The sequence below is a fragment of the Malurus melanocephalus genome, unplaced genomic scaffold (genome assembly GCF_030028575.1).
Source record: "Malurus melanocephalus ecotype Western Australia unplaced genomic scaffold, MMel_1.1 scaffold_454, whole genome shotgun sequence".
Lineage (NCBI taxonomy): Eukaryota > Metazoa > Chordata > Aves > Passeriformes > Maluridae > Malurus > Malurus melanocephalus.
In genome coordinates this window covers 267,466-284,070 of record NW_026623686.1, presented here as the reverse complement: position 1 = coordinate 284,070, position 16,605 = coordinate 267,466, and the positions used below count along the sequence as shown (strand labels likewise).

The following is a 16,605-nucleotide window of genomic DNA, read 5'->3' as shown; positions in this document are numbered from 1 at the left end:
ATTCACACAATCTCTAAAAGACATTTTTGTATATGACATACTACACATTTTGTAGAATTTTGGAATTAGGTAAAAATATCCCAAATAATCAGTAACAGGACAAATGCCCAGAACAGAATATGCACACACACCGTATTTTTCACCTGAGCACCAAGGCACTGTCTCAAGAAATCCCTGAGCTACAGATCACTGAAAGTCTGGGAGACAGGCTTGGGAAGAACTGTATATGGTCACCCAGTTCTGGSATCCCACCCTTGGGAGCTGCTACTGATCACTGTCAAAGGCAAAGTACTGGGGTACAGGGACTTCCTGGGTACTATTTAACTCTTGTGTTACCAAATTCTCACACTCTTACATTAAGTCCTAAGGAATTGACTGAACATAAGCAGAATTSTCTCCCTCCGAAAGTAAGCTAAAGTTCCTTCTTTTATAACTGGCTGAAGTACAAATGCCTGAGGTTTTACCTGATGTATGTACTTTGGGATGAAAATGAATACAACACTAATTTTACATATTTAACAAAAAACAGGCAACATTTGATGGTGTAGCATGAAATAGTGGAAAGGAAGATTTCTGTCAACTGTTTCTTCCTCAGTTCCACAGTAAATAATCACCCTTTCTAGCTCAGTGGATTACATACGATACTATTACCATATCAGCCAATCAAGTTCAGCGACCTAATAGTTGACAGTCCAAGACAATTTAGAGTAAGATGCTTGGAAGCACAATGAAAAAAAAACACGTTAAAGGTAAGAACTTCCTTAACACTTAGCATGTCATGAATGTCATGAGTGCTTCACAGTCTCAAACACAGGCTCAGCTGCATTACTCCCTATACTCTTGGGGTCCTGYGAGGGTAGCAGTCCCTGAGGGTAATAGCCTATCACAAAGGCCCTTCAAAATTTAAACTTTYTGTATGAAAATCTTATTGTACATGCACATGTTCTTGATTCATGAGGAGGATCGGTGCATGTTGAGTAATTCACATTTTTGGTAGCAGCGATTATTCAGTATATCTTATTCTATCTTACCAAGGACAAACACATTTCAACAGGAGAGTGGTTAAGCACTGGAACAGGCTGCTGAGAGAGGCTGCCAGTGCTCCATCCTTGGAGATATTTGAAACTAAACTGGGCATGRCACTCAGCTGATGAAAACTTGAAGCTGCACTGCTGTGAGCAGAAGCTGAAACAAGCAGAGAATCCTTCTTGCCCAAATTACTGTAAGAGTGCAGTATTTTCAATCTCTTCAGTTGCTCCTAATTCTTTTTCTTCCCTCCAGAAGTCATCAACAGATTCAAAGTGGGCAAAATAYGACTTCTATACGCTGCTGACTCTGTTTCTAACATTTCCTTCTCTGTTATTCTTTTTACAAAACTTGTGTTCCTCTAAAGTTTTTTCCTGAAATAACAATTTTAAAGYCTAAATAAGCCTCATACCTACTATTTTCTTACTGCAATCAGAGAAACAGGTGCTCACCAACTATTTCTGTGTCGGTATATTCTATTCCAGAAATCATACACTGGTTTATTCCCATTTTGCCATTATCACTGAAGTGTTGCATAATCATGTCTTTAATGACTACTTCTTTGCACAATAGTAGGACATGCTAACATACTAACAGGAGATATCAGCCTGCCAACACACTGCAAATCCAGATCATTGCTCCTGGGAAGTGAAATGCAGTAGTAAGGTTGGAGCTTTCCTTTTAGAAAAGGATCAGCTGTCCTGCAGCTGCCAACYTAAGTACCTTAAGAAACTATGACTTAACAGCCTGTGTCATCCCAGACACAAAAATATATTAAGATGCATTCATTTTCCTCTAAGACAACCTTCCTATTCCTGTTTTTAAAAGGATTTTCAAAGTCAACTCTGCTTTAAAAACATAATCTACGCATCCACAATGTATACTAACGTAAAGGTGCTATCAGTAGTGAATTAAGCCTCCAAAGAACATTTCYAAGAGATAACAAAACAAATGTCATTAATAGAGCTTTTCACCTAACAAATACTTAATTCCTCAAGACAGTATTTATTTATGATACTTTGTTAKGGACTAGTGCACTGCCAGTCTTCAATTATCAAATGAGGTGGAGGAAAAAAATCCTATTTCTATATGAGCTTAAACTGAAATTGACTTTGAATCTCCRAACTGTCAACAAATTCTTCCCTGAAAAGGCTGGCTTTGCAGAGATTATAAAGAAGGTGTCATCCTTGACACTTGCGTTCTATATTCACCCAGCAGGCCTGGAAGAGAAGTGCGCAGAACGCCGGGCAGGATGGCGGAGGGCTCAGCTGTCACCCTGCCTGCCTCCCTCGCTTGCTTTGCAGGCAAAGGCAGTGCTGAAGGTGTCAAAGGTTCTCTATTTAAAGTCGCTGACAAGCAAAGGAAGAACAYTGGGAGAATATGTTAGCAGCCACTATGAACTCATCTCTAGTAACAAGTCATCCTGACACTTACTTCTGGATGTTAGAAACAAGAGCCCTGGCTCTACTGAAATTAAAAAAAAAATAAAAAAAAATACAACAACCAAACCCCCATACACTATACTGCCATCAGATTTACAAGTTCAAGATTCACTCTGGGAAAATCCGGTGTTAAGAACACATAGAGCAAAGCCCTGCTTTCTGTCAGAGTGACAAACCAGAAAGCCACATACGATTATGTTAATCTCCCACTTCAAATCTCCCTTGCACAATTGCATACCACTGCTTTCTGTGTTTCGTTTAAAAGTCACAGAGTTTACTAACCACTTAATGAAGCTGCATTCCTTAAATCCCTGACAGAYTATGTGCACTTGTTTGGTTTAGAGACATAAATTTGCCATTCTGCTACCCCCTGCCCCAATGACATCTTAGTCAAAAGCCGGTGTGCTCGGGGCTGCAGGCAATGAAACACACCTCTTCTCAAAGCAACTGCCTCCATCGAGCAGCAGGAACAGGAAGGCAAAAAAGTGCACAGAGAAAAGGAAGGAGCATGGCTTGCCTTTCTGAAAAAGAAAACCTATTTCCAACCAGGCTTATCTCTTTCAGTCCCTTATTTAGTTTTAATTGGAAAGATGGAAGTGAAGAATATGAATATGCTTTGAAAGACACTTGTAAGAGTCCTGGGTAATTGTCTGCATCAAAGATGACAATTTGCTGCATGGCTGATTTCATTTGAAAGGCTTTTCTGAGGCTCTGTGTCCCAGTGGCCAGCTGAAACTTTGAAAATGGATCAGGACAAAGTAGCCCAGAGGAGCACAGAAAAGGGGCAACAGCAGTATCCAACTTGCAAACAGCATGAGGACTGTGTTCCTCCTCTGAAGTTTGAAAGGCTATCCTGCTTAGACCCTGCATTTAGGATTATAGCAGGTCGTGCATTTTCTAGCTGGTGGCAGAAGGGGGGAAGCAGMTGTGGACTTAATGACAGTTGTGCCAGCTGGCCTGTAATAGCAGCAGGCAAAAACCAGAGCCCAAACGRCCCCGGATTCCATTTACCTGACCAACGACCCAGTTCAGCACTTCTGATGAAAGTCTCAGCACAAGCACCACAAGCTGTCGGCAGCGTTCTCATATGAGCATTAGCAAACCCAGGCACAATTCAGTGTGCACACGAGCTTCCAAGTTTGAAATTATGCAGCTGATGGGTGTTTAAGCACTAACCTCCTCCTCTGTGTTTCAAGRCTCAAGATTTATGGCATTCTGTTCCATGAGCACTAAAGAAAAAAACCCTCTAACTTTTGGAGCTCATTCCCATGTTTTCTATTAAGTCCTTATATCAGTAAGTGTCAGTCACCAATACAAAGTCCTATTAGTCATGCTTCCAAGGAAAATGTCATTGTTGCTGCTTCTTAAGCTACTGAATGATAGAAATCAGACCACAGATTTTGTTTTATCAAGTTTGAGGTATTTGCCAGTCCTGCTGATTAGGATATAAATCAACAGTACTTTACACAATTCTGACACATTTTAGTTATTGTGCTGAGTTAAAAGTCTGAAGATTGCTATTAAATGAAAGAGGAAGAAGACTATTACTAAATCAGTGGTATAACCTTTTGAGTTGCTTTTCATCTCCTCACGGACATTACAATGAGGAAACTTAAATGAAAACCAGCATAGGCAATACAAGGAAGTCATGTAAAAAGCAACAGTAATCCATGTAGGTTATTCTCCCAAATGCCTCATCAGTGGTCTCAGATGGCTAATGTGGTTGAAATGTGCAATTCAGAGCTACAAATAGTATGTTTATAAATCTGGACATGTCCAGTACACCTTGGAAACAGCTGTGTGGGGGGAAAAAAATAGCCAGCAGTATATCTGATTTCAGCTAAACAAGGTTGCAAACTGAATTATCTATTTCCTCTCACAGAACTGGAAGATACAACACTGCAAGGCTCCCAGTAATCATTTTTAATGTAATTAAATCTACTTAGGATTAGATTTTAATGGTAATCTGGGGATATTACATTTGCATTGGCTATTCAGTGCATTGATTTACCCACCTATATGCTACAATGGTAAAGATGGGAATTAAAGATCAGCTATCATGTGTTATGACATCACTTCTCCATCAACATTACAGGCCAGATTAGACAATCTCTTCTCCAAAAAACACCTATGTATATGATTAATTTTGAGCATACTGTCTTTCTCTGTGAAGTTCAATACACAGCGCTTATGTTCTTCATTGAAAAGTCATCTTTATGTGGGACTCAGGAATTAATTCCTACAGCAGAAAATGTATTTATTTCATATAACTTACTTATCCACAGATGCTTCAAATTACATCTCATCCATAAATAACCTCCAAAACAAAAGCAGGAGCTTTTGCTCTTTTAAGCTTATTTCTTGCTTAAACTCCAGGTTAAGATACAAGTCATAATCCCCCTCTCTYGTTCTTACCAGCTGTTCCTCACATAAATCTAAACATACCATATGAATTTTCAAAGCYATTTTTATCTGATCACATCAAGAGTTATTTGTTTCAGTAGGTTTGGGTTTTTTTATCAGGCAGTGAGTGATTGTCCCTAGATATTTTCAGCAAGATATGACTAGCTAGCTTGGCTTCCCTACTATTCCCTTTTCTGCCCTTGGGAACCCAGAGTTGCTTCTTTCTCCTCATTATTCTCAAGATCTTGGAGGTTCRTTTTCTCCTGAAGATGTTATTCCTCAGACATGTCCTTTCCTGAGACTGACCACTTGCTGGACTTATTTTACTTCACCAGTCCGGTCACCCCCTAATGAGCTACAATCCAAGCTTGTACACTGGGAAGCAGCATGAATGGAGCACAGGGACCGTAAGTGATCAGCAGCACCACAGCAGATGTGTCATTCCATCATCATCCAAAACCTTCAAATATAACATCTCAAACCTTCCTCTCTCATGTGCTAAGGSGATCCACTTTCATTAAAATACTCTGTATGTGACAGGGCCAAAAGGAAGGGGAAGAAAGGCACATATACCATTATTCTCTCTCAGGAGAGGAATGTCAAAGAGTCAAACAACACAGAAACCCATTAAATTAATGTACAACTASAAGCACTAATTATAGACACACTCTTTGAAACTGTGAAGGTTCTTTCTTAAGGCAGCAATGACTTAGACATCTACTGATTGGTTTTGTCTCGATTTTTATCAAGAAACAAAACCTCTACTTAAAAACAAACAAAATCAGACTCAAAATGAGTAAACGTATTTCCAATTGTACTTGGATAAGTGTACAGATTTTTATAAACTTCTGATAACAAAACATACATCCACTGAAGGTTTCTCAGCAGTGAAACAAAAAAAAAAACAAACTAGCAGAACTTAATATCAGATTCCCAAAACCTATTTGCTCAGCTGGCAGTGGCCATCCAGGCACCCTCTAACTGCAGAAGGAACTGCACAACATCTCACAGGTCACAGGATTTGGCACACGATCGTGTTGAAAGGCTAAGACAGGAATGATCCAACTACTCAGGTAAAACAAATACATTCAGGTGTAAACAAAGCACTGCCTCTCCCCCAACAGCCCAATATTTGTGTTCACCACTTTTCTAGGCTAACTTCTGTTCTATTTTCATCTGTGAAGAGACTTCTCAGCCAAATGACATAATTAATGACATTAATCTGTTGTGCCCTGAAATGTCAATTTGAAAAAAGAAATACACACATGCTCAGATTTATTTCAGTCAGAAGGGTGAACTTTCAGCCAATCCAAAGTCCAATGTCAGCAAAGGTCCTTTGGAAATATTGGGAGTTGTGTGTGTTAGAGCCACACAGTTTTGAAGTTTTCAGTTTCCAGTTCTCCTCCAAGGTTATGTCAATCCTCTTTACTATGTTTGATACAAGCAGTAAAACAATGGAGGTGTTTAGAAGACTTACGTATAATTTTGACTTATTATCTGAATCATCCAAGGATTTCTTGGAAATGATGACTAGATGCTGAAGGATAAATGTAACCTAGGGTTCTCTAGGGGGACTTTCTATCTCACAGTAAAGTTTAAAGAAGATTCAAGAAGCAGATCCTAAGATTTTAACTGAATGAAAGAAGACTTATTTTTATACATCACATAGACTCTACTTTGAGTTTGCACAGAGGCAACAAAAAGCCCTTTGGTCTCATATGGACATTGGAATAAAGTGTGAGTTAATAGCAATTTCATCCCACAAGTGGTTTTGCCCATACAATCTAATGAAGAGAGATTATTTTAAGATTAGAGCACTGAAAAGSAAGAAAAAAGAGAAAAAGGAGAGAAGAACAACAAAGAAATCACAATGTTGCATAGAACTAAAACATCCAATTATGCTTTGATCTGGGTTTGAATTTTAAATGTTACTGTCATCATTATTTTCTATCACACCACTTCTTTCAGTGATTACTTGATATCTGATATATGTCAAATGTACAGAAAAACAGAGCATGTTATAGGTAGAARTAGTAGCTTATCTTGAAGACATAACAAAGCCCATCTCTCAAACATTACTGAGAAGCCTGTCAACAAAGCAAATCAAGCACCAAGTGGAAATGAGGCATAATGCTTAATTCCCTCAATCAGCATTCTCCTGCTTGCCAGAACACCTCTCTTGTGTGGGCTGACAAGGTGCWAGCTAATTTACAGATCCAGGAGGAGTCAACTGCATCCAGATAGCACTGCTCTCACATTAATTAAGAGGAGACTGAAAAGTAAAGTTCACTCAGAAATGGTAGTGAGGGGAAAAAACCTCAAGAAAACGACTGTTATGAAGAGCAAATAACAAAGCTTTCATTGGATCATTCAATCAATCAAATCAGYGTTGTTTCCAGATTAGAGATTTCAGAAGTGTTATATCAAGCACACAGGAAAGGTCACCTGGTCTGGACTATGAAGCTGCCCAAGCTTTCTAGATGCTGTAAACACTTTCTGACTGAACTCACAAGACAGCACTCAAGGTATCCAATATGCTACTACTTAGAGCCTATAGAATTTATCATGTATATTGTGCCTTGATTTCTGCTCTATAAAAATGGCAGAGTGCAAAAAAGAACCAGTCAGCATTTTACATCTCCTGCCTTCCACATGCTCCCAGAGTGGGGTGCAGCACTCTGGTGCAGTGAACTGAGGCAGGCAAACGTCCAAAGGATGAGGGCATCAAGTTTCACCCAGGCTGATGGACTCTTTTCCTACCTGACATGTGGGACCATCTCCTATGACTCTCCTGGTGTTCTATGGCACACAATGTCTATCACATTGGTATTATTTAATGTTTTCTAAAGCAGCTTTCAAAAMAATTATTTTTTAATTAACTACTTCTTTTTTTCCTAATTAACCAGTTTTTCTACTTAGTATTCTTGTAATATGATTCTCAGCACAGAACAATTCTCAAGAASCTGTGCAGTTACAAAAAAGTTCATCTAATGTTTTAGAGGATAAAGAAAGTAACAAGGAAAGTTAACAGGAAAGTTAACTGAAGCACCCCATACAMGCTTTCAGAGCAGAATCATTAATAAATCTTTAAAACAGTACTGCTACCTCACTTTCAAATTAAATAATAACGTWTATATAAAACAAACAATCCACTAATATTGCTTTTTCTTTTAAACATATTTATTTACTCTAGCTAGCTTAAAGAAGGACTGATTTTCTYGCTCTCTCCCTTTCCCACAAGTGATCAAAGATGTTTGTCATGTTTCAACATTTACCCACAACAGCAGGGTGTAGCCCAGCAGYCTGCTACCTTCAGATCACTTATGTCTGCTGGAGAGATGACTCCTTWAAAAAGAACTCCGAGTTTGGTAAAAATCAAGTCTTTCACTGACCTGTTCTTTACAGGTTCTCAGAGCACACAACCTTACTTAGATCCTGTTTTCCTTGAGAGGAGCATGCTGTTTCCARTCTCAAACTGATTCATCTCTTTCAAATCATGCCTCCATGATACCAACAGTCTTAATAGTGAACCAAAGAAAAACATTCACTTACCAACCCATAATCTTTGGGCACAGTATTAAAGAAGAAAAATAAAACAAAACCCCAAATGTTTTGACTTGTCAAAGGATAGGTGCAAGACTATCACTGAAGACTTTTTCCAAAASCAAGCAATCTGTGGCTTAAAACTCTTTTTTCTTTTGCCTTTCTTTCCTTTGGCCTGCCAGCCATCTCTTCCATTCTGAGCTGCTTCCCTTTCATGACACCACCCATATGGTCAAAAATTGAGAAATCAGCCTGTATACATCATGTATGGATTTGGCCTCAGCAAGAATTGACAATATAAGGAATAATTATAAAAAGAAACTTCTTTTTATAATTTATTCTACATTTGATTGCAAAGTACCTACCTGAACATGTCTCCTAAGCCTTTCAGCATTCCTTTCTTTGCCTTAATTTTATCCTTCTCTTTATCTCGATCTTTCTTCTTTTCCTTTCCACCTTTTTTTCTGTCACTTTTATCTTGGCTTCCATTCATCTGTCTCTCTAATGAGTGGGATGGCTGGTCACTCGCTGTGGACACAGATTCTCTACCAGATCTTGAGCTCTCTTCAGTGTCTTCCTCCACTGAAAGCACATATTAAGAAACATCAGTGACATAAGAAAAAAACAAGGGCAGGCTTTTTTGTTTATTTCATAATGCATTTTGAAGCAGGATATATGCAAAACCACAATGTACTCATATTTTTTTTTAATCAGTATCTGCTCACATGGGGTTTTCCAATACGGTTTATTAGAACTATTAAACTCCTAAAAGCAGCAAATTCACCTTTGCAGACCATTCTGCAAAACACAATTTGTACTTTATGGGTACTCTGGATAATGTATGGATTAATAAAGAGGATTAGCAAAGTGATGTTAATTGGCCCATTTTGTTTCAGTATCTAAATCAATTGAGGAGAGATTTAGAAACATCTGCAAGAAACAASAGCAGTGCAGCACGCCTTTTCCATAAATTCTTAGTAATATTCTCATAAAAATATGAAAGTCATTGGGGAGTGTTAACCCTCAACACAAGCCATAATAGACTTTTTCTTCTTCTGCCAGTAATGTAATAGTTTTGTTACGCTTCTTCATTTCCTGGAGCTATTTAGAACACATCACACACTATGATTGTTATTTTTGGTGTTATTCTTGATTGAGATGGGGCAGCACGGGAGGTTCAGGTAGGAAGATTTCATTCAGTGGAATGAGTAAAATCCTTTAAGGGCAGATAACATGTTCCTTCTGTATTTTAATCCAAGACCAGGAGTCCTAAAGTACACCCAAGGTTAGATTTAATAGCCCACGTGTATTTCAGGAAGTTTGAACGAAAAATGACTAAAAGAAAAAAATCCACTGAAAACCTGAAAACCGCTTCAGTAGTTTAGTAAGAAAGAAATAAAACACTTCAAGCTTGTGGGTCAGAATCCTGCATGGCATGGTGAGTGAAGCTGTGACTTTCCATGAGCTCGAGCATTTTATATCATCACATTTAAGGAGGGCTGCAACCATCTCCCAGCTTTCCAACAGACTGCACAAAGCAGCAATTACGATCACAGACACACACTTAGTATTGCCTCCTGTAGTTCCAATGAATACAAAAGCTCCAAACAGCTTTTGGCACTAGAATTTGAAAAATATAGTCTTGCTTTAGATATACACAGTCTATGGAAAAGAAAAAAAAATTTGYACTCAGTAAGATTTGGAAATCATGGCTTATAGAGGAAAAAAAAAATAGTTTTTAGTTTAACCTATGTTCACTATTTCTTAATATTATTCTGCTAATATTGCTCAAGACCTCAGCAACTCTTCTACAGCCAACAGACCAGTAGAAATTTCTCATCTACAGACTACTGTAGAATACAAACTTGCTTTTCTTAGTAATTATTCATCTTCACCTTACAAGTAACTCATTGAACCTGAAAAGTCTAAAAATCACTGACTGAAAGTCATTCAATATCATTTCTCTCTCAGATGCTTGCAAAATACTCTTTATTCATTAATATTGCAATCCATAGACCTGTCCAATAGACTTTGTACTTATTCACGTATTCTATAAATATTCTCTAGCCCTGGATGATCACATAAACATATTTAAAGAAAAAAATATACTATGTCAGGTATATCTCAACATTAATAACTATTTTTGAATCTTAACTAGTACCGTGAAGTATGGACCATAAAGAAATTTTTTATTTTTTTTTTTAATTTTTTAAAAAAGGAAAGCYGAGGCCAAGCCTTGGCACTGACTACAGGATTGCTACAAGTAAAGCAGATGATACAGCTTCTGAACTGTAGACGTAATTTTAATATTTATGTAATTGTATTTCAGAAAACTAATAAGTTCTATACATGCCACTGTACTAGCTGTTCTTGTACTTTTTTTGGTCACAGCATTTCTTAATCAGTGTCTGGAATGATATTTAGTTATTATTAAAAGAATTGTGGAAAAACATTTTGGAATAGAGAAGTTAGTTTTTTACAYGTTAATTTATAGCTACAATCTGTTCCAACTAGACATTTAAAAGACTGTACTTGCAAATGAATATAATTAGTAAAAAAAAACTGTATGAAATTTCTGACAAATTCTGAACTCAACTGTTTACTTGGAACTTCAGTGCTAAAATTTTTAGGATGAAYCAGTTTTGACCTATGTTTGTTCATACTCACATAACAATACATTAAATAAATCATAAATACATATTGTTTACAGCCCTATGCTGAGTTGCAGAATAACTTGTCATAACAGCGCGGCGTGGGTTAGGAAGGGCACTCCCCAATTTGGTGCTCCAACTGAAACTCTCCAAAACACATCTGCTTGTTTGCTCCCCCTCCCTTCCCGTTCCCCCTGCAGCAGGATGGAGAGATAACTGGAGGCACAACAGGTAAGGGTCATGGGCTGAGATGGGAACAATTTGCAGGATATAGCTGTGAGATTAGAAAACCAAGTAACAGCAACACTACCAATAAAAGAGTGAAGGAGAGAACGATTTCTCTTCACACAAGTTCTCACTCCTGACAAAACCCAACCGCTCCCTCCACCATATTACTGGACCTGGCAGGGACACCTTCCACTATCCCTGGAAAACGGTGTGAGGTGGTACAGAAGAACCTCAGGGTTCTGGCCATGCCCCCTCCCAGCTACTGCAAAAATCAGCCCTGTCCTGGCCAGAACCAAAACATGATGCTTTTTCTTATTATTTATTTTGTACATTCTATGAAGAACATTGTCTCCTTTCCACATTGTATTGCAATTAATATTTGTCTTGCACACACAGTTTGCTTGCAATTAACTCAGTAGCTTTGACTGAGGCCTGTGAACTAGGATGTCTGTTCTCCTGGAGTAAACACTGGTCTCTCTACTGGACTAAACAGATTTCCAGTTTTCTTAAAAGGACCCAACATAAAGAAGCTTGTTTCACTTTTATGCAGCACAGTCATCCTGCAATTAACATACACATAATTACTAGTGTTTAGAACAAATGCAAATGCTGCTCAATTAAAATTCAAATCCAGGCTACAAATGAAACTTCTAATTTTTGTTATGTTGTAGTAATGACATTAGGTTACTGCAAAACGCAGGATGTATTTGTTTTGGTGCTGCTATTTTCTTTTTTTTCCTGCAACCTCCTGCCTCCCCATTCAGGATGTTGAAGCCAAAAAATTAAATTGAAGTATACTTTAAACATCAATTAAACYGAACACTAGTGTCATTTCATGAACCACACTGTGCTATGGAGAACTACACAAACAGGTATTATGAAGCTATTCTCCTAATTAGCCCATAAAATGGAAAAGATGCACATGAGGAATCAAAGCTACTTAATGTGAAACTATTTTGCCACTAAGCTTCTAGGCCTCTTATTGTGATATTTAATACGGCCCTAGATTCCAGCAATTAAGATTCAGTAAAAGATTAGAAAGCTTTGTCAATCTCTCCCACTCAAAATGCCTTGTTCTTCTTCATGACACTAAAGATAAACATATTGTTCCTAGTCAGCTATTTCAAGTATTAAGGAAAAAACAAAAAAAAAAAAAAAGGGAAAAAAAACCCTAGGAAAAATTATCTGTAAAAACTGAACACCCACACCTCTTTGCACAAACGTTCTTTCTTTACAGCCATTAAAACTCACACATCTCTTCTCAAATACTTACAATGTAACCTCAGAACCAGTGTCATCTGATTTTAATCCTACATTTAATAATGYAATAGCATATTGTTCCAAGGACATTTAGAGGAGTCAGCCCACCCCTATGTCACATATGCTACCTGTATTTTATATGGCTTTTGTATATGGAATGATGACATGTTAGGAATTCCTCTATACAACATCCTGCAGTGCTATTATTTGCTAATCCAAAGCGGGTCACCGTCTGGAAGACAAAGAAACACTCCTAACTCTGAAACACTTGGAGAAAGGCAAAAAAATTCAAGTAAGACAAATGGATCCAACCTCAAGGGCACCAGCAAATTGACCACCAGCATGTTTGCCTGGGTTTTATAACGAGAGAAAGCCACATTCTAATTTCAAACAATTATGGAATAATTAAATACAATTAAAAAAAACTTAGGCAATGTCGTTATGGCAGCAGTGAGGCATTAGTTACGTTAGGACCAGATTGTTAAACTCCTACATATTCGCATGTGCCCAGAGTTTGTCCAGCTGAAGACACCATTTGGTAAATTCTCTGGAACCTAAGTCCATATAGAATTCACACAAAGTGKAGCAGACTGCAGTGATTTGAGTTTTAATGCAGATACAGACATTTTCAGGAAGACAGGCAACATAGGGCTGGGACAGCTCTTAAGCTCCCATGGTCCCCATGAGAAGCAGARATCCTCAAGGACAATTCTGTCCAATCAACTCAGTATATTTGCTTTGCTACTCATCTGTTTCTATGAAGCTGGCACTTCACATTTCTTGAATACTTCTTAGCTGTTTCATCACCGTATGTGGAAGCTATCAGAACACAACAGCATGCATAATTCTACACACAGAGCTTGGCTGCACTTTGCTCAGCCCTTCTTTACCGTGTGGGTTCTGACAACATCCTTGCTCTTGCTCTCTCATGACATGAGATGGCTCTTGGTCCACTGGTGTGAGACATTTCATCCAAACAGAGATGAGGGCAAAGACTCACCCCATGACATTCTGATTTCAGCCAGAAGGCTTTGTCTGGTTCCTGCTTGTGCTGGTTTGGGCTGGCATAGGGTTATTTTTCTTCACAGTGGCTGGTGTGGGGCTGTGGTTTGGATTCATCATGAACACAGGGTTGATGATACAGAGATGTTTTCACTGCTGCTGAGCAGTGCTCACACAGAGCCAAGGCCTTTTCTGCTTCTTGTACTGCCACRCTGGTGAGGAGGTTGGGGATGCATGGGAGGTYGGGTGGATATGCAGCYGGGACAGGTGACCCCAACTGATCAGAGAGATATTCCAGACCATATGACATCATGCTCAATATATTGAGGGTAGAAGGAGGAAATGGGGGACATTTGGAGTGATGGTGTTTATCTTCCCAAGTAACAGTCACACATGATGGGGCCCAGCTCTCCTGAGGATGGCTGAACACCTGCCTGCCCATGGGGAGCAGTGAATTAATTCTTTGTTTTGCTTTGTGCTTTGTGTGTGTGTGGCTTTGGCTTTCCCTGGGAAGCTGCCTATATCTCAAGCCATGAGTTTTCCAGCTTTTACCCTTCCAATTCTCTCCTCAGTCCCTCTGGTGGGGAGTGAGCAGGTGGCTGCCTGGGGCTTGGCTGCTGCAGGGGTTAAGCCACAACACTGCTGCTCCCATGTGAAGGATCCAAAGGGCTCCAAATACTTCCTTGCTACTCTCTATGCATTGCATCAACAAGCTCAAAACCCCTTTTCAGAATCTCATAAACCTATACTCACCTTGCAAGCACTTCATGACAATAGTTTTGCTATATTTTTGATCAATTGAAGTTAAACCATCTCTAACTTTGGATAAACCTTGGATATCTGAAGCCTCAAAACAGGGTATTACTATCAGTGAGCTCAAATAAAACAAAGCCTTCTATGAAAACATGTTCTTATGTCCCCAAAGACCACAGGCATGCAGCTTGTAACAATGAGCAGGATCACTACACATTTTCTCACACCTATTCTTCTACTGGCCAGAAATAGATTGACAGCCAGCAGCACCACACCAGCATTTAGCCTCASTGCTGTGTGAAATTGTTAGGTGATGGAAAAGCAAAGCAGAATTAATTCCATCTGTAACTACCTTTGAGAAAAGTGACTGGCAAAATGACCTCCCTTGTGGCCTCAGAACACTTTTAGAAAAAGGCAGATTTAAAAAAAAAAAAAGAAAAGCCAGGAGTTTTTAAAAAACAAAAGAGTGGTTATGGAAGTAACTTTTAAAAGACTATTAGGGAATGATACTTAGGAAACAGAATTTCTGAAACTAAAAATCTTTCAAAAGAATAGAGAGTGAAAAATTGCTTTTTAGGCCTTYGTTAGCATTCAGGCTAAATACTTTCCTACTTCAACCTTCCCACCACCATCTTCATTCATAAACTTCTAACTAGCTGCAGGTTGATTAAAAAAAAATTCTGCTGGTGTGTGACAAGTTGAAAGTAGTACAACATGAAGGTTAAAAATTCAATGATTTTAATACAACCCCTGATTGAGGTAATTTACCATTCATATTATTTTCATTCAATATGAGTTGTCATTTTACCAGCCCATTCTTACATAGTTCAATAATGATAAGGTTAGCTTTGAAGTGATTCTTTTATGTTAATGACATTCTCCACATGTTGGGTCATWCTTCGGGTTAAAGAACTGAAAATGTAAATGAATGCCCATTAGGGTGGGTAATAGCTGATCATTAACTTTATATTTTATTAGATCTGCCAGCCTTACTCACTCTAATTAAAGGACAGTGATTTCTTTTTATCCCCCCAACACTACAAATGTACTATTTCAAAGTCAGATGCATATATTTTTGCAACATAAATTTAGTGGGTTTCTCTTTACGCCTAAATTCCTTTTTTTCTAATTTACATTAGTACATTAATTAGCCATCTTACAGAAAATTTTCACAGCACTTYAAGTAAACACATTCTTAATAATCTTATTCTCTTATTTAAGAAAGGAAGAAAGCTGCAGAGTGTGGCGATCTGTTAAAGCAAATGAAGGAAAAATGCCTAAAAATATTGATGGAAGTTAGCTCTATTCTTTTAARATTCTAAAATTATATTCTACTACTTTAGTCACTTTCTAAAGGAATTAACCTATGCTACTAACATTCAGTATGTAAAACAACAGTTTACTTACAAGTTTCCATGCCTTCATCATCATCATCCGCTACAGGTTTATCGTATGATTTGTCTATGGCAGCTCTGAAGCTTTCGTTGCAGCCTCGTCCTCGGATAATTCGTGGGCGCGGGCGGTGGAAAGGAATGTCACCATTCAGAGTCACCTCAGCAACGGCTGTCTGCAGGCTTTCTAACGAGCTCGATTTCTTCAGACCTAATGAAGGCCCCACATCTCTGGTTGGGGAACCTTAGTGATTTAAGGGGGGAAAAGAAGTAATTAGAATTAGTATTAAGAACTGCATGCTTGATTATGCATATCCATCCTGAAAGTCTTTGGGGACACACTTAACATTATTCACATCATCTCTCAATAATCTGTAGGGAATTCTCCGCAGATTTGTTGGTCTCAGAAGCAAATGAGTATGTCAAGTCACAGTCAACGAAACCGACAATGTTAGCAATGTCTGGCTTTTCAAATCAGTGAAGAGAGACCAACATCCATTATTATTATTTTAAACAATTTAAATGACAAAGAAATCATGGGGCTTAAAAAACTCAGCTCATAAAATCAGCGCAGATGCCTATCTAACAGCATAAAACAAAACAATTAATTATTTTTTGTTTGAGCTGAAAATTTCATCTGTACTACAAACTGATGAACAGAGAGCAGACTATGGGCATGAATCCTACTGTGTGTAGAGTAAGTCTTGCAAAGCAGCCTGACCTCTGGTTTCAAGGAATTTGCTGTTTGTTTAGGTTTTAAAGACTTACAGCAAATTGCTAACAATTTCATAATTAAATGCTTCTGAGAAGTATCAGCTGACTTGCTCAGATTTTGTGAAATTGCTCAACAATAATTGGTGGAAAGGAACCAATAAAATGGCCAATACCAGTTATCCAGCTGGAAAA

The 16,605-nt window shown here is 38.3% G+C and overlaps 1 protein-coding gene across 1 annotated transcript in view; it reads right to left on the bottom strand.

Moving 5' to 3' along the window:
* Positions 1–16,605, bottom strand: part of PARD3 (par-3 family cell polarity regulator) — a 392,579-nt gene that overhangs the window by 128,113 nt on the left and 247,861 nt on the right. Inside the window, 2 exon segments of the mRNA XM_057380497.1 lie at positions 8,780–8,996; positions 15,716–15,943. Of these exon segments, the coding sequence (XP_057236480.1) occupies positions 8,780–8,996; positions 15,716–15,943 (445 nt within the window).